The 23,634-nt window shown below is 49.9% G+C and overlaps 1 protein-coding gene across 1 annotated transcript; it reads right to left on the minus strand.

The window, feature by feature from the left end:
• Positions 1-1,007: 1,007 nt before the first annotated feature.
• Positions 1,008-20,791, minus strand: TRIM14 (tripartite motif containing 14; the record flags this gene model as incomplete). The annotated part of the gene is made up of 6 exons (XM_081102988.1): positions 1,008-1,654; positions 3,564-3,656; positions 7,716-7,878; positions 10,422-10,655; positions 17,577-17,672; positions 20,576-20,791. 6 exons carry the CDS (start codon positions 20,789-20,791, stop codon positions 1,119-1,121), a joined length of 1,338 nt encoding a protein of 445 aa, XP_080959114.1. The 3' UTR covers positions 1,008-1,118.
• Positions 20,792-23,634: the final 2,843 nt, after the last annotated feature.

A 23,634-nucleotide genomic window follows, 5' to 3' on the forward strand; every position in this document is an offset into this window, starting at 1 on the left:
AGGACCTGTCTCCCAAAATGTACAATGAGGTCAGGCTGAGTGATCTGCCAGGCTCTCCCAGCCCCGCTGCTCTGTGACACTGGGAGGGCAGGGACTTACTGAACTTTTCAGGATGGGGAGAGTGCAGGACACAGCTGCCCTTAGAAAGCTTCTCATCTAGTTAGAAAGATAGCTCCCAGGTTTGTGGCCCTGATGCTAAGATTCTAGTGGCTTGGGGAGACTTCCTGGGGGGCAGTTAAGCCTTGGGAAGACCGAGACAGGCAAAGAGTAAGGGCTTTCCTGTATAAATGTCATGGGGGCAGGGGAAGAGGGCTGCAAAGGCCCAGAGGCCCACCATGGGACAGTTCCGCGGGAGGGTATCTGAAAAGAGCCGCAGAAGCTAGTTGAGAAGCAGCTCAGGGGCAGCCCACAAAAGCCTTGCATGCTAAGGTGCGGTGACGTGCTCTTCCCCCCTGGAGCCCTTGGAACCTTTTCATTGTCCTGAGAGGCTAAGTGCGGTTTTAGGCAGATCACTCTGGTTATGGGTGGAGGACGGGAGCGGGTTCAGGCCGGGCGCTATTAAGAGGCTCTTGATGCTGCTCCGAGGGGAGGAAACGCGGATGAGCTGAATGACGCCGAATGCAGAGGAGACCGAGCCCAGGGGCACTGGTTAGGTGGAGTCAGGGCTGGGTGCCTCTCCTGCATTCGCGCTTTTATTGTGCACCTACTATGCGACAGCCAGTTCTGGCTTCTGTACGAGGGAGGCGGTCTGAGGCTAGTGTACTGTGATTGGTCTGTACGAGGGAGGAGGTCTGAGGCTAGTGTATTGTGATTGGTCTGTAGGAGGGAGGCGGTCTGAGGCTAGTGTACTGTGATTGGTCAGGATGCCTAGGGCTCACCTGCGAGGGCGTCCTTTCCGGAACCCGGACTAAAAGCAGTGCCGGGGGGCGGGGAGGTCTGCTGAGCGAGCAGCAGGGGACCGATGTTTAAGGCACGTCCGGACCCGGCCTGGGACAGCACCTGTGACACCGCAGGGGAGACGGCGGGTGTGCTTGGCGAGCAGGCGGTGGACAACGCACGTCTGGGTCGGGTGTGACCAGAGTCCCGGGAAGTCTAAGGGCGGTTCCTCCCATCGGGCCCTAGGGCAGCCGGGGGATGCCGATGGCCCCTTCCCAGAGCCGCAGGGCCGGGTAGAGCGGCTCCTGGAACGCGGCGCGGAAGGTGTGGAGGTGGCTCATGCCGTCCGACACGTTGTAGAAGGCGAGGACGCCGGCCTCGTAGTCCAGGAAGACGCCCAGCCGGTCGGGGTCGTCGCGGGGCCACAGGCGGCAGCGCTGGCTGTCGTGGAAGGCCCAGTACTCCAGGTCGTAGCGTTTGAGGCACCACGACTGGCGGTTGCAGCCCAGGCGCGCGGCGGCGGCGTCCCCGCGGCGCCGCAGGGAGGCGTAGGCCGCGCCCACCCACCAGCCGCAGCCCGCCTCCTGCACGTCCACCTCCCAGTAGTGGCGGCCGGCGGCGAAGCAGTCGCTGCCCAGCACCTGCCACAGCGTGTCGAAGCGGAGCGCGGGCGCGGGCCCCAGGCGGCCGAGCAGGACGAGGCGCACCGTCCGGCGGTCGGGCGACAGGCGCAGGCGCGCGTGCATCGTGTCCGGGTCCAGCGTGGGCGTGCGCGCATCTGCGGAGGGCGGGGACAGCACGCACGCCTGGTGGGCGGGGCCAGCGCTGCGCCCCGCCCCTGGGAAACCTACCGGGTTGGCGCCCGCGGACCCACACATACTCACAATACAAAAAAAAAATGGGAAAACCCGGAAATCGCCCTGGAGAAATGGAAAGCCCCCTTTTCACCCTGATTGCCTCTGGGAAGTTACGGGGGGAGCATGGGAAGAACAGCATATTTTACTGTCCACCCGTTATACCATTTGAATTTTGAACCATGTGACTTGTTGCCAATTTCTAAAAATTTAACTAAAAATAATCCCATCACTGTTAAGATTTGAGAGTAGCCCTAGCTGGTTTGGCTCAGTGGATAGAGCATCGACCTGCGGACGGAAGGATCCTGGGTTTGATTCCGGCCTGGGTTGCGGGCTCAATCCCCAGTAGGGAGCATGCAGGAGGCAGCTGATTGATGATTCTCTCTCATAATTGATGTTTCTATCTATCTCTCCCTCTCCCTTCCTCTCTGAAGTCAATAAAAATATATTAAAAAAAAAAAAAGACTTGAGAGTATATCCTTCCAATATTTTGACTTGCTGCTTTATAGCTTTCCTTAACATTGGTATCATACCATCCATGCTCTTGGACAATCTTTTTAATAATTTACTAATGTATTTAGGAACATTTTACCACATCAAATAATATTCTTTTAAAGAGTATTTTAATGGCAAACCTAAGATTTTTATGTATGGGTGCATTATATTTAAACCCACTCCCTTTAAAATACTTAGGCTTTTCATAAGGCTTTTTGAAAACGCTAATATGATTACATCTTTATGTATCTTATTATTTCTTTAGGACATATTCCTAACAGAGGAATTGCTGGGTCAACGGAGATGACTTTGGTAAATATTGCCAAATTGTCCTCCAGAAAGGTAGTAGTGATTAAACTCCCAATAATGGTTCTTGTTACATAGACAAAGTTTTGTTTTTTAAAAAAGTCTAGATCATAGGATATGTGGATGTTCAGTTTCAGTAGATTCTGCCAAATAATTTTCTCAGTACTGTTTTGGAGTTTTCCATAGTGAGGTTTTAATCCTCACCTGAGGATATTTTCCATTGATTTTAGAGAGGAAGGGAGAGAAATATCGATGTGTGACAGATATCAATGAGTTTCCTCCCTTCTGCACCCCAGCCAGGATCAAACCCACAACCTAGGTATGTGCCCTGACCTGGAATCAAACCCGGCAGCCCTTTGGCGCAGGGGATGCTCTAGCCCAGGGGTCCTCAAACTACGGTCCGCGGGCCACATGTAAATACAAATATTGTATTTGTTCCCGTTTTTTTTACATCAAAATAAGATATGTGCAGTGTGCATAGGAATTTGTTCATAGTTTTTTTTTTTAACTATAGTCCAGCCCTCCAACGGTCTGAGGGACAGTGAACTGGCCCCCTGTTTAAAAAGTTTGAGGACCCCTGCTCTAACCAAATGAGCCACACCAGCCAGAGCTGTGTAATTTTTTAAGGGAACAAAGATGTTCACAATGTATCAATAAATGAAACAGATTACAAAACAGTATGTATAGTACGATACCATGTTTGAAAAAACACACATTCAATATATCGATATATGCCAAAGAAAACAAAGAGGGCAAATAATAGTAATAATCTACTGCTACATATCTACTAAGGTGGATATGAGCAGAAGAATTTCCAAAGCTCTCCAATGATTTATAGGTGATTAAAAAAATTGCTTTCCTTTGTTTTCTAATTTTTCTACAATAAACGTATTATTTCTACATTTATAAAAACTAATAATAATGGTTAAAAAAAACCAAGTTGGGTCTCTTAGGGAAAAAGGGGGGAACTCCATTTCTGTCACCCCCCCCTCCCACCAATGCACCCCACCCTCTCCCCCCTGGGGGTCTTACATTTCAAGAAGAGCGATCGCTCCGGTGAGGGACTGATTTTCAACAGGGAGTCCGGCTTGGTGCTAGAGAAGCTGGAGAGCTGGCAGTTCATGTCTGCAACAAATCGTCAGAAATGAGTGCCCGGCGCTCACGCAAGCAGCACAGATTATAAAACACACCAAAACCATTATAAAACTGGAGATTCACATAAGCTCTCTCCCCCCAAATCATGCATATTTATGTAGGAAATACAAATTCGCAGTCACAGGAGAACTCCAGGACAACGCTCAGATCTGAGGAGAAACACACTTTCCAGGGTCTGAAACAAATTCAGCAAAGGCAGGTCAGTGTGAGTGAGCCCTGAACATGGGGAGGAGATGGCAGCCTCCAGAACCGTCTGAGAATCGACTATAAACTAAACAAGTCAGCAACGGGGCAACCTCAGAACAGAAATGCAAGTTCCAGGATAAAGATGGAAAACAAGAAATTAGAGGTGAGTCCTCACCTCAATGTTTCTCTCTCTGGAAAAAAAAATCAATAAACATATCCTTGGGTGAGGATTTTAAAAAATCTGCTTTGACAAACCAGCTCAGGAAAATCCATAGCTCAGTATTATTGCAGCAGTGGTTCTCAACCTTCCTAATGCCGCGACCCTTTAATACAGTTCCTCATGTTGTGGTGACCCCCAACCGTAAAATTATTTTCGTTGCTACTTCATAACTGTAATGTTGCTACTGTTATGAATCATCATGTGAATATCTGATATGCAGGATGTATTTTCATTGTTACAAATTGAACATAATTAAAGCATAGTGATTAATCACAAAAACAGTATGTAATTATATATGTGTTTTCCGATGGTCTTAGGTGACCCCTGTGAAAGGGTCGTTCGACCCCCAAAGGGGTCGCGACCCACAGGTTGAGAACCGCTGTATTGCAGGCATCAGTGTCCCCAATTGTGTTCCCTTGTCTCAGTTCGCAATGCCTTTCCTGGCTCTCCCACTGTCAAAATCTCAGTGACTAAGGCCCAACTCAAGTCCCAGCTCCTCCAGCAAGGCTTCCTGATTTCCCATCAGAATGCTCTTTCCTTCTTCTGAGCTCCCTTGGCCCCAGGCTATGCCTTCTGTTACCTCATGCAGCCTGTGCTGCAGCCAGGGCCTGGCCTCACCTCTCTCCATTCCCAGGGGTGTTCAGTGAGTGCCTGTACCGTTTCTGCCTTGCTTCCTCTCACCCCTTTCCTTCTCCTTTTCTCCTGATATTCAGAGCTAGCACTGCCCTGCCAGCCCCATTTGACAAGGTAGCTTCCAAGGTTTTCCACCTCATCTCCCACCATTGTGCCCAGTCACCATGGCCCCCTGTCTGTGCCCAGTCACCATGGCCCCCTGTCTGTGCCCAGTCACTATGGCCCCCTGTCTGTGCCCAGTCACTATGGCCCCCTGTCTGTGCCCAGTCACTATGGCCCCCTGTCTGTGCCCAGTCACCATGGCCCCTGTCTGTGCCCAGTCACTATGGCTCCCTCTCTGTGCCCAGTCACCATGGCTCCCTCTCTGTGCCCAGTCACCATGGCCCCCTGTCTGTGCCCAGTCACTATGGCCCCCTGTCTGTGCCCAGTCACCATGGCCCCTTCTCTGTGCCCAGTCACTATGGCCCCCTGTCTGTGCCCAGTCACCATGGCCCCCTCTCTGTGCCCAGTCATCATGGCCCCCTGTCAGTGCCCAGTCACCATGGCCCCCTCTCTTGCTGGGGTCCAACCCCAGCGGGTCCAGGGGTCCCCAAAGGTGTGGACGGAGTCGGCGAAGAAGGAATGACACGGACACAGCGTTCAGTTGATCAGCAGCCTAGCCAGGATCTCCAGCCAAGTTCTGGTCTGGATCTCCAGTGAAGTTCTGTTTAGGATCTCCAGCCAGGTTCTGTGTCCATGGTCTCTTGCTAGGTTCTCCAGCCAGGTTCTCCAGCCAGGTTCTGTAGCCATGTTCCCTCGCTAGGTTCTCCAGCCAGGTTCTGTCCAGGTTCTCCAGCCAGGTTCAGTCACCAGGTTCTAGTCAGGTTCTCTTGCCAATTTCTGTAGTCAGGTTCAGTCCAGGATCTTTTGCTATGTTCTCTCGCTAGGCTCTGTCTCTAGGTTCTGAGGCCAGTTTCTGTCCAGGATCTTTTGCCATGTTCTCTCCAGCGAAGTTCTTCTGTCTCTAGAGAACGTTCTGTGTAGGTTCTGTGCCAATTTCTGTCTCTCTCTGTTCTGTCTTCTTATATCTGTATTTATACCAGTTGATTCCAAGCCTATCAATCTCTATTTTAAAGGTTAGGGCGTTTCTTATCTCCATTCCAGGGAGTAAAGATTATGTAGCTTAAGCATGATTGTTCGTAGTTAAAGTGATTAATTACCCGCCTGGCACTTAGTTAAGAGGTTTTATTCCCTCCCTAACTTCAGGGGAAAATCCCTACCTGGGGAAACAACCTTTCTCAGAGACCTTGGTTAAAACACATAGTGCCTAGAAGGTGAGCAAACATATTAAGAACAGTATGCCATATATGCCAGGTCCCTTGAAACAGCAAGGATGGACCGGCTCCCGGCACTCTCTGTGCCCAGTCACTATGGCCCCCTGTCTGTGCCCAGTCACCATGGCCCCCTCTCTGTGCCCAGTCACTATGGCCCCCTGTCTGTGCCCAGTCACTATGGCCCCCTCTCTGTGCCCAGTCACTATGGCTCCCTCTCTGTGCCCAGTCACTATGGCTCCCTCTCTGTGCCCAGTCACTATGGCTCCCTCTCTGTGCCCAGTCACCATGGCCCCCTGTCTGTGCCCAGTCACTATGGCCCCCTGTCTGTGCCCAGTCACTATGGCCCCCTTCCTGTGCCCAGTCACTATGGCCCCCTGTCTGTGCTCAGTCACCATGGCCCCCTGTCTGTGCCCAATCACCATGGCTCCCTTTCTGTGCCCAAATCTCAAGTTCTTCCCTCACTTTGGGCCCTTGGCACATGCTGTTCCTTCTGCCTAGAAAATGATTCTCCCAGACTGAAAACAGCAACAACAGCAGCTAACACTCACACAGTGCTTATGCCTGAGCACCACTCTAAGCACTTTGCATACAAGATCTCATTTAATCCTTACTTCCTCTTACCCCTTTCCTTCTCCTTAAATGACCCTGTGAGGGGGGAACTGTATTACCATCTCTGTGTAACGGATGTGAAGACAGAGGCATAGGAAAGTTAGGTGCTTTACCCAAGATGACAGGGCTGGGCAGAGGTGGACCTGGGATCGGAACTCGGTGGGTCTGGCTCCAGAGTCATGCGGTGACCCCTACGCCCCCCGCCCTTCAGCTCTGCAGAGCTTACAGAGGCTCCCTTCAGCTCAGCTTACATGCCCCCTTCTCAGACAGGCCTTTCCCACTTCCCTCCTCCTCCTCCTCCTCCTCCTCCTCCTCCTCCTCCTCCTCCCCACTCTTTATTCCATTTAACCTGCTTTATTTTTCTTTGGAGCACTTACTGCTGACATATATTCATTCGTTGTCTGTCTTCCCCTCAAAAGACTGAGTACCACAAAGGCAAGAGCTGTGCCTTACACGGAATAGGGGCTCCATAAATGCTCTGAATGAATCATAATAGCAGAGATGAATGAATGAATGAATGAATGAATGAATAAACAGATATTTCTGAGCACCTGCTTTGTTTCAGGCCCTGCAGGAACCTCAGAGCTGGACCCAAAATGGTTCTTGCCATCCATGCATGTACGAGAGGGAGGGAAGGATCCATGCATCAAAAACACCCCCAGGCAAAAAAATAAATAAATAAAGACCCCAGGCAGGAAATGGGGCGGGCTCTGGAGAGGAAGGACAGAGGGGTAGAGTCCAGTGGCTGCAGGGACGGTGGGACTTGACCAGGCGGAGGAAGAGGAGGAGTTGGCCCTCCCGCTGGGACCCCAGAGCAGGCAGAATCCCAGGAGTGACTGATGGCAGGAGCAGAGCAGTGTGGCTTTAAGGGGCAGCGCAGGTCTCAGGAGGGGAGCAGGTCTCAGTGACGTCAGAGGTCGGTTGGGTGCAAGCCCAGGAGTCCTCGACCACCCAGCCGAAGGCCTCTGTGTGGGAGACATGATTCTCGGTGGCAGCCTTCCCTGTTGTCTCTGGGTTAAAGGGCACTAAGGGAGTAAGGGACACGGAGTCGGTCACACGGTGACTTACTGTCCTTCAAGCGAGCCTCTAGTGGCGTCTGCACCACGCTCTGCATGGCTTCCACGAGGCCCTTGAAGAAGGTCTTGATGGGCGCGAAGGATTGGGGCACAGGGTGGCACAGCTCCCCCAAGCGCATCTGCTGCTTCAGCTCCCGCTCAGTGGCCGTGAACTCCTGCAGGAACACAGGGGGTTCAGGGTGGCTCCACGGCTGCACCAGGAACAAACCCTGGCCACCAAGTGCAGGCCCCACCCCACCCTGCCCTGGCACCATTGGTTAGCCAGGGCCCCGCCCCCAGGAATGACCTCACAGCAGACCCCACAGAGCAGACTGTCATTCCTCAGTTCAAAACACTCCCCTGGTCCCCATCTCTATACGGGACAAAGTCTAAGTTCCATGGCCAGGTACGTAAAGCTCTTCATCAACAAACCGGGCGACCCGATCCAGCTGCATCTCCCAGCTCCCCTGCACCTGCACCTCGGCTCACCTCCGGCCAGGCTGAGCGCAGGTGGCTCTCCAGCCCGCCAAGCTCTCACACGCACGTGGTTCCTTTCTGCCTGGAATGCCTCCTCTGCTTCATCCTTCTATATGCACCTAGTGAGCTCCTCCTGGTCCTCCCACACCCTGCTCCACTGTCACCTCCTCCTAGAAGTCTTCCCTGATCCCCTATGCAGCACTGGACCTTTCTCGGCCACACTTTTGCTAGCTCACTTGAGCTGTGTTATAAATCCTGTTTCTGAGCATGTCTCTCCACCCATGAGCTGGGGCCTGGGCAGAACAGGTTGCTCAGTGAATATTTGATGAATAAATGAACGAGCAAGTGGAAGGAATGATGAATGGTGGAAATCAGTAGCTTTGGCACCAGAGAATTAAAAAAAGAGAGAGAGATGGCAAAGCCTTGAAACTCTACCTGTGATGGAGGAATAATAACATTCTTCTCCATGGAGTAGCCCTTTGAATCAGCTATCCCTAAGGGGTACCATTCTTTTATTTTTATTTATTTATTTTTAAAATATATTTTTATTGATTTCAGAGAGGAAGGGAGAGGGAGAGATAGAGATAGAAACATCAATGATGAGAGAGAATCATTGATCAGCTGCCTCCTGCACGCCCCACACTGGGGCTCAAGTCTACAACCCGGGCATGTGCCCTGACCTGGAATCGAACCGTGACCTCCTAGGTCATAGGATGATGCTCAACTACTGAGTCATGCCAGCTGGGCAGGGGTACCATTATTTTAAAAGAAACAAACAAATGTACCCTCCTGTGCATCAAAATACAGTAACCATTGTGCATAGGACAGCACCTCACCCAGAATTTTTTGTTAGGCTAATTTTTTATTTTGAATTTATTGGGGCGACATTGGTTAGTAAAATATGTAGGTTTCAGATATACAAGTCTATGATACATCAACTGTATACTGTATTGTGTGTTCACCACCCCAAGTCAAGTCTCCTTCCATCACCATTTATCCCCCTTTGCCCTTTCCTCCCTCCCCCCAGCTCCCTTCCCCTCTGGTAGTCACCATGCTGTTGTCTGTGTCTATGTAGGTTTGCTTATTTTCTGTTAACTAACAATGAGACACAGGCTGAGCTGACCAAGGCCACATAAAGGCACACGAGTGGAAATATCCAGCAGGGCCTGGCTTGACTGGTTTTGCATTGACAAATTTATTTGTGCTATTTTTCCAGCCAGAACTCATGCAAATCTGTGGTTAGACTCGGTGCCACCTTTATACCTACCCTGCCTCGTCCCAGAAGCCTTTAAAGCAACTTTCAAAGGTTATCTAATACTGCAAGAGTTCCCTTTACTGGGGGAGAAGTGAAGCAAAGAGGAAACCAGGATAAGAACGTAAGCTGGAAAACAGAGGGAGGTGAGGAACAAAACATATGCCATGAAGTCACAGCCCAGCTACTTGAAACATATTTAGCTCTGAGCTTCCCAGAAGCCATAGCAAAGAAGGAAACAGGAAGACGTACGTGAGTGGAAAGCAATCCAAATGCACAGGTGACTGCCCAGGAATATCGACAGAAGAGAGGAGTTTCTCCCCTGGTTCCTCGAAGAAGGAACACCACCCTCAACACATGCTTTCACTAAGTGTAGCATGAACATCATAGAGGCTATTTCTTAGACATTCTCTCTCTCTGTTATGGTAATAACCTCCAGGGAGCCCAGTGGCCGAGGAGTACCATTCTTCTCTCCCCCTTGAGCAAACTGCGACCCAGCTCCTGAGGATGCTCAGTAGCTGACAGGGCCTTGCCTCTCCCGGAGGGGTGTCTCAATGAAGACTGTATAGGTAGAGGCCTGGGCAATGATGCTCTGCAGCTTTAGAGTCAGAGAAACCTGGGTTCCGGTCCCAGCTCTGCCACCTACCAGCTGGGTGACCTCAAATGAGTCACTTCAGCTCCCTGAGCCTCAGTTTCCCATTTGTAAAGTGGGGTGAGACTATCCACTTTGCAGAGTTCTAGTAAATATTAAAGCTAAGATCCATGATGGTGGCTGTAAATGTTATTTCATTAGTCCAAGATATACATTATGTTCCTAACTACGTCTATTTCCTGACCACTTGTGTAGGGGCAAGAAAGTCTACTTGCTAACAAGGCAATTCTCTGTGTATTAACTCAGTGTGTAAATACTGTGCTCAATGCCATAGTAACCACGATGAAATGTGGGTGGCGGCTGCAGGTGGCAGCTGTGAAGCAGAAACCCAGCATTACCTGCAACAGCTGGACAGGGTCGGGCTCCTGGCTGATACTGCAGACCCTGTCGGAGAGACTGTTCAAGACGTCAATTTGGTCCTCACACGACTTGATTTGCTCCCTGTATGCCTGGAGGGTAAGCTGGGTATTCTTATCGATGAATTTCTTGGCCAGGACTTCCTCTTCATCAAGTAGCAATCTGAGTTCAGTGAATTTCCCTGTCAGCCAGATTTTACTTGACTCTGCATGAGCCTAAAAAGAAAACCCGTTGCAGATGATGTGAGTGCCAACTAGGAAATCTAGGATAATCAACATGAAAAAACTATTACGACATCTAAAAGCAAGGTTCAGTCAGGGACAAGATCAACTTATAAGAACTCAAGCTTTCCTAAGGACCAGCCATAACCAATTGGAACATGCAGGGAGAAATAAAGGTCCTTTTAAAATAATGGATAATATAGCAATGTATCTAGAAATAAAACTGAAAAAAAAAGCTGTAAAGACCTAGATAAAGAAAAGTATAAAATTGTACTGAAAGACATAAAATAATCTGAATGGGTGGAAGAAAAAAACATATCCCTGGTTGTGGAAGATTCATTACTATAAAGGTGCTATTTGGCTCAGCCAAGGTGACTTAGTGGTTGAACAACGACCTATGAACCAGGAGGTCACAGTTTGATTCCTGGTCAGGGCCATGCCCAGGTTGCAGGCTTGATGATCCCCGTGGGGGGCGTGCAGGAGACAGTGGATCAATGATTCTCTCTCATCATTAATGTTTCTATCTCTCTCCTCTCCCTTCCTCTCTGAAATTAATTTAAAAAATATTTTTTAAAAAGATGCTATTTATCTCCAACTTAGTCTATAAATTGGGCACACTCCAAATAAGTCTTAACATGGAGATTAAACAAATATTAAGTTGTCATGGGGGAGCCCTGGCCAGTGTGGTTCAGTTGGTTGAGCGTCATCCTGCGTACCAAAGAGTCGCTGGTTTGATATCTGGTCAGGGCACATGCCTGGCTTGTGGGCTTGATCCCCAGTGGGGGAGAATAAGCACAAGAAAAGTAAAAAATTGCTTTAAAAACATCAATGAAGGATGAGTTGCCTTATTAAATATCAAACAAACTAATGCTACAGGATTTAAAACCATACAGCTTATGCATAGATAAAATGGTCAGGAACACAGAATAAAGAGTTATAAAGCTATAAAAGAGTTATACACACACACACACACACACACACACACACACACACACAAAATAATGGTGACATTTCAAATTATTAAAGAGTGAACTATTCAATAAATGGTATTGGTACAATATGCAATTAACCATGTATTTGACAAAAAATTTAAGTTAGATTCTTATCCTGTATATAAAAATAAATTCAAACAGAACCCTGCCTATGAAGTAGTCTTGCCAACAGATGTGAACCTGAATCAGATCAAGCCTCTAGATCTAAATAAAAGATTCAGCATAGAGGAGAGAGGAGCGTGTGAGCCATCAACTTAAGAAATACATCAAGCAAGTGCATTTCGAAACTTTATTTCACTCCTAATTCAAACAAATAAAATGTGACACTTATAAGACAACTGGAAATGTGACCACTGGGTGGATATTTGATGACATTAAGGAATTATTGTTAACTTTCATTGGTGTGATGATGAAACTATGGTTAGGTACTTTTAAAAAATGAGTCCTGCCCTGGCCAGTGTTGCTCAATGGTTAAAGTGTCAGCCCACACACTGAAGGGTCTCCCACACACGCCCTGACTGGGGACAGGGATCGAACCCGCAACCCAGGCATATGCCCTTGACCGGGAATCAAATCCAAGACCCTTCGGTGTGTAGGGCATGCTCTAACCATTGAACAACACCTGCCAGGGCTACAAAATAATCCCCCCCACCCCCAAATAATATTAATGGCAATACACGTTGTTATAACTAAAAATGTCCCCAAGAAAACTCAGGTGCAAGCATATGAGGCTGATTATGCAATATGGTTAAAAAATTTAAAAACAGGGAGAGGTAGAATTCTGGCAATGAAACAGGAAGTGCTGTCTGGTTTAGGCTGCATTGGTTCAAAGTGAAACCGGATCCCAGATTGAACTGGACTGAGGTCAGGACGCGGCTGGACGGGGCTGGGGCTGGGCCAGGGCCTGACAGTCTAGCTGAGGAGACCTAGGGGCTGTGGGGGAGAAGGAACTTGAGCAGCGACAAAGCCCTGGCCTGGGAGGCGGAGGATTTTACACACGGAATGGGAAGAACCGTTTTGCTGAAAACAGTATGACTTTGGATAATCCTGTTATGACCGCCTCTCAGGGGCGTTGCACCAGGGAAGGAAGTGTGCTGGCCAGCCCTGCCCAGGCCACATTATTTATGACATCCGTGCACTCTGATATGTGGCAGCGCCTGGCAAGAAGGGGCAGAGGAATGGCCACGCCCAGCGGGGTGGTGGAGAGCAATGGCGTGGGCAGGGTCAACAGCAAGGCCAAGCCCTCAGCTTCCTAGTCTCAATCTGGCAAAGGCTGGTTCACATCCCCTACCCCATGCCGTGGTCCAGTCCTTACAGCTCGGGTGGGTCACAGGGAAAGGTATAAAGCCAGGAACTGAAGATGCTTACACACTCCCCAGGGAGCCTGTCGAGGCTCTGCTTCCTGCCCCCGCCCCCCTGCAGGGCTGACTCCTGCAGGCCAGGATCCCCCTCAGGCTGGGTTTGATTTGGTCAATGGGAGGAGGAACTAGAGGGAGGTCAGAGGGTGAGGGCAACAGCCAGGGTATCCTGCCTCCCTGCGTCCCCTCCACCCTCTGTTCCCACAGGACGGCCCCTCTGTTCCCACAGGTTCCGGCTCCTGCCTAGGTGACCCTGGACTCTGCTAATACCACCCCCACCCTTTGGCCCTGCAGCCCAGGGTGAAGGTGCTTCCTGCTGGGGCCAATTGCCTCACCACGCCCTGGTTGGCTTCCCTGCCCCTTCCGTGCCTGTCACCATTCCCTGCATTCATCTCCTCTGGGTGAAACCCCAACGTGGCTTCTGTCTTCCTGGGTGGACCGTGATAAACACAGCCATGGCCCCAGGTCCACCTCTACCTTCCTATGTGACCAATGACAAGTTATTTCCTCTGCCTGGGTGGCCCCATCTCCAAGGCCTTCCAGCCTGACACTGTGCACATTCTAAATCCCTGCCTAGATCTGGATTCAACAGACATTAACTAAATGTAAATATACATGCATTTTCTTCATTTATAAAAGTATCAAAAGCTCCTTGTAGAATATTCGGCAGATTCAGGAAAAAAACACCCAACCACTGCATACTGTCATCTTATCCCAGTTTGAATAAAAAGTCAGGGTAGCAGGCAGGTGTTGAATTTTCCCCACACCTGCATGTATGAGCCCCCGAGGAGCCATGATGGGGACAAACAGCCTAATAACAAGGGTGTCAGAGAAAATCATTTCTTAGGTGTGGGCTGGGGATTAATGACCAAGTCCGCCTGGATTGTTCTATGAAAGGGAGTGGTTGGTTAGGCTCGCTCATTGGCTTCTGAACAGCAGACTTTGGACATTGTCTGATCTTTATTGATTTTAACTTATTTACAAGACTGTTTTATGGGTTAATTTTCAGGTGAATGGCCTTTGCCTGGCAACTGCCCTGTGTAAACGAGTTCAGAGCAACACGCTTGCCCCAGACTCCGCTGCCACAGGCCGCCGGCTACAGCTGGGCAGAACGTACAGAAATCCTCACAAATGTTGTGCCTGTTGAGCTAGAGGGATCACTTCTGGACATGGGTCCCCAAGGAAGTAAATCAAGGTGCCAGAAATGTTAGCTACAATGCTATTTTACATTAGTGAAAAGCTGGAAATGACCTAAACGTTCAACATTAGGAAAACGGCTTAATGAGTTAACTCCCCCACTCCCTGAAAACAAACAAACAAACAAACAACACAAAAAACCCCCACAATCAAACAGACAACAAAAAGGGAAATCCTCAGGTGCCCCAAACAGAGGGAACTTGATGTCGGAGCCGTGGGCAGAAGAGGAGCTGAGCGGCCGCCGGGAGGGATGGGCGTACAGGTGTCTGTGACACCCCACACTGGGGCCTGCTCAGGCAGGGGGCGCGCAGGGCCCTTGGCCCGATTCCAGGGGGAAGCGAGGAGGGGGGTTCCTGCATCAAGCCAGGGTCACAGAGAGCTGTTCCATCCATGAACCAGGCACCAGAAAAACTCGCCCACTGGCCTGGGGAAGCGGCCAGGAATCTTGTCACCCATCCAAGGTCCTGGGGGAAAAGAGAGTCACTAGCAAAACAAGGAATAAACCCAATAACAGGCTTGGCGTCTGGGTGTGCGGACCCTCAAAACTAAAACACTCACGTGACAACCGGCCTGGAACTGCTGAAACGCCGAGCCCGCCTCAGACGCTCACGCTACAGTGCCCTGCAGGGGCTGCTCACACCCAGGCACGTGGGGCGCCGTGGAAAACGCCCACTGAAGGCCAGGGGACGACACAAACTCCAAGTCACACAGGGAAACGAGCCGCCATGCCTCCCTCCACCCTGGGTACTATACCGAAGAGTATTCGTGTACAGAAAACAAAGCCTCAAAATGTGAACTGGTGGTTGGCCTGGAGTGGCAGAATTATCGCCGAATTTTTAAAAATCTGCTGTTGACCGGGAACTGAAATATAAATGCCCACAGGAGACAGCCTGTAACATCGTGAGGAGAGGGCAGGCAGGGGCCGGGGGAACTGGCAACGCATGTCCTTCTCATGAGCATGTCCACTGCTCAGCTCCGCGCGGGAATGTAGGCCTAGCGGGGCACAGCCTCCCACTTTTCTACGTCTAACTCTTTATACAAATACCTCTCAGCTTTAAAATGCTGACCAGCCGAAACCGGTTTGGCTCAGTGGGTAGAGCGCTGGCCTGTAGACTGAAAGGTCCCAGGTTCGATTCCGGTCAAGGGCATGTACCTGGGTTGCGGGCACATCCCCAGTAGGGAGTGTGCAGGAGGCAGCTGATCGATGTTTCTCTCTCATCGATGTTTCTAACTCGCTATCTCTCTCCCTTCCTCTCTGTAAAAAAATCAATAAAATATATTAAAAAAAATGTTTAAAATGCTGACCGCTAATTTTTCTGAGAGTCACTTAGGTGTAAGTCCAATAACACATGTTCAGGAGTTGTATGCTGAAAACTATAAAATACTGATGAAAGAAAACAAAGACCTAAATTAATGAAGAGATATGCCATGGCCACGAATCCTCAAATGCTGTAATGATAGAGGCAGAGAATAAACTAGTGACTGCTAGGAGTTAGGGATGGCTGGGGGCCGGGTGGGGGTGACTATATGGGTGTAGCAGGAAGTTAGACCTTGGTCTCGATGGAATGGTTCTGTATTTTGGTTACAGCAGCAGTTAGTCAAATCCACGCAGGTGATAAGTTGACATAGAACACATATACACACACTGTCAATCTTCTGGTTTTGAAATTGTACCACAGTTAGGTAAGCTATAACCCTTGGGGCAAACTAGGTGAAAGGCACGCAAAACTTACTATCTTGGCAACTTCCTGTGAATCTATAATTATTTCAAAATAAAGGTTTGAAAATTGGGGAGAAGGTTAAAAGAAAGAAAACCATTCCTTACTCTAAGCTGAAACCTGCCTCCTTAGTCCACACGGATCCTAATTCTCAGGGCCCCGCGCTGTATCTGCTCGGAGACTTGCAGACAGGGGACCTGTGCCCCATCCGGGTCTAGCTAAACAGCCCAAAGCACCGCCCCGCCCCGCCCCCATCCCATCAGGTGCGCCAACTTTGTTTCCAAATCCTCTTGAACTGATTTATCCGCCTGAGATTGGAGTCCTACCCTTGAAGATGTGAGGGACACTATTAACAATTACGCCAGGGCCATGGCTATAAACCACAACTCTACTCAGCAAACTGAGTCCTGTAGTCAGTCATCTTTCAGATAATGGATGTTGGGCAGACAGGGAGCCAATTCCGTGGCCTGGCTTGGCCTCGGCATTTCCACACCTTAGATTAAGCAGAACCCCGCTCGCTCCCTTAGGCTCTCCATGTGGCTCCTAATCTTGTCTTGGGGGCCCCACACTGTATCTGCTCAGAGATTTGCAGACAGGGACTCCCCCACCCCCCAACCCCCGGCTGTGGGCTACTGCCATAGTCAGAGCCAGTCAGTGAGGGGCGCATTGAGCTCTCAGCAAAGCAGGCCCTGGGAGGGCACCCCCACCCCAGCCCTCACTCCCAGGAGGGGGCGCTGAAGCTGGCCGAGTTCACATAAAAGGCCCCTAGAGACAGAACAACTTTTTCAGTCAAAATGGCAGCTCATGATACCATCAGCCCTGACTTCCCACTTAAAACACAAAAGAATCCATTTAAACAAACACCATTAGGAAAGGAGAAGCCTAAAGAAAGGAAATGTTTGTGGAACATATTTATACCTTACTTTCCCTTTCACCATGGCAGTGAAACTTAAAGAGCTACCTGTGTGTTCCTTAAGCTGCATTTTGCTTTGTTTAAGGTGTCTAGGGGATGGAGGACTAGTCCCTTCAGGAGAATGGCCTTGGCGATGGCGAGAGAAAGGCGACTCCCCCATTCTGTGAGGTATTATGGGGCAAGGCTGGGGTGTGGAGCAGAGGCAGACTCACCACAAAGCAAATGGAACAGTAGCCTCAGGCCCCTCCCTAGCAAGACCCCCGTCATGGTCTTACACCTAATATTGTTTTCTTTTGCTTAAAAAGGGCGCCCTAAATCAGTGATTTTCAACCTTTTTCATCTCATGGCACAAATAAACTAATTACTAAAATCCCATGGCCCAACCAAAAATATACTTTTCTGCCGATCTCAAAAAAAAAAAAAAATTAGGTATAATTTTCATTCATTCGCACCGGATGGCTATTGTTGTGTTGGCTGTTGTCAGTTTTTCATTTGATCATCTAAGGGAAAAGCGGTCCATGCCTCTGACTAAATAGTCAGGTATAGTATGTTTTAAAAATTCTTGTGGCACACCAGTTGAAAATCGCTGCCCTACATTAGGGAAGCCCAGGCCCCACCAGACCTGATCTCCTTTGAGGTTGGTTTTAATTTTTCCTTGGCTGCATACTGGCTGCACCTTGTGTCCGAGGAGAAAACGTGGACATCTCAACTAGAAGAAGGAAGAAAGGCCCACTTGCCTTGAGCTTCTCAGCAGCATCTTCTATCTGGTTTCTGTTGCCAACTTGCTGCTGCTTCTTGGTGGCCAGCTGCCTTAAATATTGTTGGGTGAGTTTCTGTATGCGAAGGAATTAGGGGAAAAGACTTAATACTGTCACTTTCAAGATAACAAGGCTCTGCAGGAGTCATCTCTCACCCCTGCCTTGTGTTTCCGCTGAAGTTATCTGAGACTCGGGAAGGTGAGATGACTTGCCCAAAGTCAAGTAGCAAGTTAGAGGATGAGCTGTAATGAGGGCCCCTCTGGCCCTCAGGGATTCTTCAAACCATGATGCCCTCCCCCCTTCTTTCTAGGACCAGTCTGCTTGTGACTGATCTTCCAGCCCCTCAAATAGGACCGTAAGGCAAGCAGCGTGAGGACAGGGGAAGAGAATTCTCGTACAGAATGAATATTAACTGAGCACCTAACACATGCTGGGCCTTGTTCCGGGAGCTGCCCTTGTGGAACGTGCATTCCAGGGGGGTCTGTGGCCCTCTGGCCTGGAGTGGGGTTCAGAAGATCTGGTGTGTGAGAGATCTGTGGGGTTCATGCTCCCCTCTCCCTCCCACCTGAATGGCTCCCTTCCCTACCTCTGCTTTTTGCAATAGCCACTTTTCCAAAGGCCTGCTCTGTGACCCTCTCCCCACCAGTGGGACTTTACCCCATCCCCTCCCCATCCCAGCCGTCTTTCTGCTGGCCTTATCCTCCACTGTGGGGTCAACCGGTAGCTTCCCGAGGGCAGGCCTGCTCCATTCCTGGCTCCCCTATAGAGACCAGAGGGTGACCCAGAAGTGTTGGCCGAATCAAACAGAATTACTAGGGGCTGCCAGCTTCCACTGGAGCCACCCAATAAGTTATGAGCATAAGCCCCAGAGTCAGCCAGGACCTCCTGGTCTGAGTCCTATGAGGTGACTGGGCAAGTGACGTCATTCCTCTAAACCTTGGTTTCCTCAGCTGTAAATATGGGGAGGACCTCACAGCGTTGCTGTGGAGAATACGTGCTCAATTAAGTGTTTAGTGTAGTGCTTGGCAGACAGTAAGTGTTTGATAGAGGAAGCTGGCCTTATTCTAACAGCCAACAAGCACTTGCTACCAGTATGTGCACAGTTTGATTCTAGGTGGGGTGTGGGATGGGGACACAATAGTAACCCAAGTTCCGGAGCACACCCTTATCCCTCTGTGATTTCCAGGCCTTCAAGTCCAGCTCCTGTCCATCACCCAAGGGTAACTTGGCCTCCTGATGCCTGTGCCCTCCAGTCAGAGGCTATTTCTCCTATCTTGGTACTTGGTGAAGCCCTCCTCATCCTTCAAGGCCAGTTCCAATGGCACCTCCTCCAGAAAATCTCCATGGGCTTCTTGCCCCTGGTTCACACTGTCTTCTATCTGGCTCCCCGCTGACCATTAGGATTCCTGGTTACAAAACTTACCACACTGTATTGTCACTGTTCTCCCACCCTGCCAGCCCGGGAACTCCTCCAGGTCTGGGAAGAGTTGACCTATTCCTTGACTCATGGCACAAGGTATGTGCTGAATGGATGTTTGATGAATGAATGAATGAATGAATGAAGGGATGGACGACAGATAAATAGGTGAGTGAGTGGTGTGTGGATACAAAATGAGTACCCATAGGTAGAAGGGCAGACTTACCTACGAGACCCACAGCCATATCTCTGGACAGCACCCTTAGCAACTGGAAGACAGTCTTTTGAGGAGCTATTATCATCACAGCCATTTTATATAAGAAAAGGAGGCCCTTAGGGGCACAGGCAGGCCTTGAACCCAGGACCCCACTTGCTGGACTGGCCCTCACAGGGCCCATTCTCACCTCAGAGCTCCAGGAAGCCTTCTTGGTTTCTCTTCCCAAAGCAGTCTACATTTCCCCTACCTGGCCCTCCCTTTCCCTCCAACCGTGACTTAAAACTTCAGACGGCAGGGACAAATTCTGTCTTACCTGTTTCCCAGCCTGGAAAAGCAGGTGCTTAACTGTTATTTGTGGAACAAATCAAGAAAAGGAAAGTGTAGGCAGATGCTGTTGCCTCCCTCACACGGCCCCAGGGTGAGGCCACTGACTTTTAATACCCTTAATCTCCTCCCTGTCTACCCGCTACGGTGAGGGTCCACTCTCACCTTGGAGCTCCAAGGTTGTTAACCATGTGGTAGTGTTAAGTCAGCCACACAAGGGAAAGGGCCTTCACTGTGGGGCTGGCAGACTTCTTGGAGGTGTTAGCGGGAGAATCCTGTGCTAGAGATGGGTGGGCCGCCTAACCCGGAGAAGTGGAGGGATTTGACCAGAGCCACCGACCAAGGGGCCACAGGCTGGAGCAAGAGCCCAGAGCCCCTGCCACTATTAGGATTAAACAAGGGGGAGGCTCCCAGGTGAGAATGGACCCCATGGGGGCAGTCCACCGCGTGGAGTCCTGGGTTCAAGAGCTGCTTCTGCCTCCAGAGCTTTCCTTTCCTTATCGATACAATGGCCGTCCTCGCTCCCACCAGTGATGCCTGTGGAACTGAAGCGGGTGTGGAGAGGGAAGGGCGGGGCAGGGTAGGTAGAGGATGCCCCTAGCGCAGGCAGGCAGTCCAAGCCCCTCTCTGTGGGCGCCAGGAGACAAAACCAGAGACCTTTATGTAGCTTCCCAGGCTGCCAGGCTGTTTTCCCATAGAAAGGGATTTTAATCTAGTCTGAAGGCAGATTTTCTTCTGGCCCCAGAGCAGTGTGGCGGGTCCGCCATGGTGGACGAGGTCAAGGGTACCTGCGAAACAGCCAAGGCTCCCGCGTCCTCACTCTCAAACCCACCTGCTCTGCAGGTAGACAGGTGGCCGTGGCTCGCATTCGTTCTCATTATGAACAATACCTAGGTCGGCCGCCGGGCTGCCTTGGGGTTTCCGGGTCCTAACGGGGAACTGGGGAACTGGCGGTTGGACCCCGGGCTCGCCCCGCGCCCCCCGCGCCCCGCCCCGCGCGCCGCGCCGCAGCGTCCCCACCTGCACGTGCGCCGCCTCTTCCCGAGCCAGGCCCACCGGGTGGCCGCGGTGCGCGCCCAGCACCGGGCAGAGCGCGCACACGCAGCGCCGGCAGCGGCGACAGAAGAGCTCGGCCACGCGGTCGCCATGCTCTGGGCAGCGCCAGCCGCACGTGTCCTCCGACTCGGCGGGGCCCGGCCCCCCAGGTGTTCGGCTTAGGGCCCCCGCGCCCGCCATGCACTCCCACTGTTCGGCGTTGCCGGGGCAGGAGGAGCGCTGGAGGGGAATCGAAACCGGACCGCGGGGCGGGGCGGGGCCCCGGCTCTGGCCGGCCCCGCGCTGGGATGGAAGATGGCAGCGGGCCACGGCCGGGGGCGGGGTGGGGGACCGTGGCTGCCTCCTCACCCTCCCGACCCGCAGGGTGCTCGCCCGCCCCACCTGCCCCCACGGTCCTTGAAGGCTCAGGCCTGGTCTAGCGGCTTTGTGCCTGGCCTAGAGATGGTGGCCGCAGCAGAAATGGGGGTCCGCTCCTGCACCCCTTAAAACAAAACAACCGGCTCTTTCCCCAGCAAAATGGATTTAGTGGGGCAGAGCAGAGGAATTGCAATTCGGGACGAGCAAGCTATTGCAAAAACCATAGGCAAGTCCGACCAGGAGGGCACTGGGAGGGGTCGTTCTGAAGGGAAGTCCATTAAAGGAAAAGTGGAAGTTGAGGGCGCTGACAGCTTCTCATTGGCTGAGTTGCTGGGCAACAAGGAAATCTTCCTCCGCGGGAGTAGTCAGGGAGGACCCACTCGCATTGACAATTCTTCCGGGTGGGGTGTGTATTGACTTAGAGGGTAGTGCCTGAGGGCTCCCCCTTCTGGCCTCCCTACTCTAAATGAGGGTTCCCTTTATTTTCACATTCCTGTTGGGCTAACTGGAAGGAGGTGGGCTCCCCCACCCTCTAGTGAGGCTAGTCTAGCCCTGTGGATGGGACCAAGTTAGCTGTGGCCTTCCCGGTGGTATGCATTTACCTACACTTTTCACTTTCCCTTGATTCTTTCTTGCCATTTCCCCAGGAGAAATAACCTTTCCCACAATTTTAAGGAACACCCTGGAAACTCCAATTGCCCCCAGGTTAAAGTCTCAGCCTCAACGGTTAATAATGCAGATTTGTTTCCCAGTAGATGGAGTCACACATATGTTGATATATATGTGATTTGATATGTATGCTATTTTGTTGTATTGACAGCAAGCTTCAAAACTTCATATGTCAAATTTTCTGAAGGTGTTAACATCATAGATATTTTTACGCTTAAAAATGTCGAATTTCATGCCAAAAAAGAGCATTTGCGGGAAGTTTTAATTCATTACCTTATTTTGAAGAAAAGTGCTGCTGAAAGTTATAGTATACTTCCGGGAAGCTTATGGTGAACATGCTCCATTTCAAGATACTTGTGAACGCTGGTTTAAACGCTTTAAAAGTGATGATTTCGATGTGAGAGACAATGTCCAGGTCAACCGAAAAAGTTTGAAGACCAACAATTACAAGCATTATTGGATGAAGATGCATGTCAAACTCAGAAACAACTTGCAGAAAGATTAAATGTTGCTCGGCAAACAATTTCCAATTGTTTACAAGCAATTTGCAAGATTTTAAAGGAAGGAAATGGGTGCCACATCAACTGAACGAAAGACAAATGGAAAACCGAAAAGTCATCAGTAAAATGTTGCTTCAACAGCACGAAAGGAAGTATTTTTTGCATCGAATTGTGACTGGCGATGAAAAGTGGATTTATTTTGAGAATCCCCAACGCACAAAATCGTGGGTTGATCCAGGTCGACCATCAACATCGACTGCAAGGCCAAATGGCTTGGGAAAGAAGACAATGTTCTGTGTTTGGTGGGATCAGGAAAGTGTGGTGTATTGTGAGCTTCTAAAATCAGGTGAAACTGTTAATACTGATCGCTACCAACAACAAATAATCAGTTTTTAACCCATACCGGTTAAAAATGCGAATACTGGTTAAAAATGCAGATTGACCATTTACCGGTTAGTAATGCGGATTTTGTAATCAAAGAAAACATGATAATTTCAAGAGAAACATCAAAAGTGCTTTATTCAACCCTAACCGGTTTGGCTCAGTGGATAGAGCATCAGCCTGTGGACTCAAGGCTCCCAGGTTCGATTTCGGTCAAGGCCATGTACCTTGGTTGCGGGCACATCCTCAGTAGGGAGTGTGCAGGAGGCAGCTGATCGATGTTTCTCTCTCATCGATGTTTCTAACTCTCTATCCCTTTCCTTTCCTCTCTGTAAAAAATCAATAAAATATATATATAAAAAGTGCTTTATTCAAAGTAATGTCCATCACTAGCTACACATTTCCCCCATCTTTCAGGAAATTTGTGGATACCGTCCCAATAGAACTTTTCTTGTTCTATTGGACAGACCATTCAGAGACCCAATTTTCCACTTCTTCGTATGTTTTGAAGTGCTGCTCAGAAAGTGTGTGTGCCATCGACCGGAACAAGTGGTAATCTGAAGGAGCGAGGTCTGGTGAATATAGCAGGTGGGTTAATACTTCCCAGGCAAGATCTTTTAACGTGTCTTTAACTGGTTTTGAAGTGTGTGATGGTGCGTCATCATGAATAAAATTACTTTGCCTTGTCTTCTGGCCCATTCTGGTGGTTTTACAATCAAAGCATGGTTCAAATTGACTATTTGTTGTCGGTAGCGATCAGTATTAACGGTTTCACCTGATTTTAGAAGCTCACAATACACCACACCTTCCTGATCCCACCAAACGCAGAGCTTTGGCTTCTTTCCAAAGCGATTTGGCCTTGCAGTCGATGTTGATGGTCGACCTGGATCAACCCACGATTTTGTGCGTTTGGGATTCTCAAAATAAATCCACTTTTCATCACCAGTCACAATTCGATGCAAAAAATACTTCTTTTCGTGCTGTTGAAGCAACATTTTACTGATGACTTTTCGGTTTTCCATTTGTCTTTCATTCAGTTGATGTGGCACCCATTTCCTTCCTTTAAAATCTTGCCCATTGCTTGTAAACAATCGGAAATTGTTTGCTGAGGAACGT

Source organism: Myotis nattereri (assembly GCF_964212035.1).
Source record: "Myotis nattereri genome assembly, chromosome: 12".
NCBI lineage: Eukaryota > Metazoa > Chordata > Mammalia > Chiroptera > Vespertilionidae > Myotis > Myotis nattereri.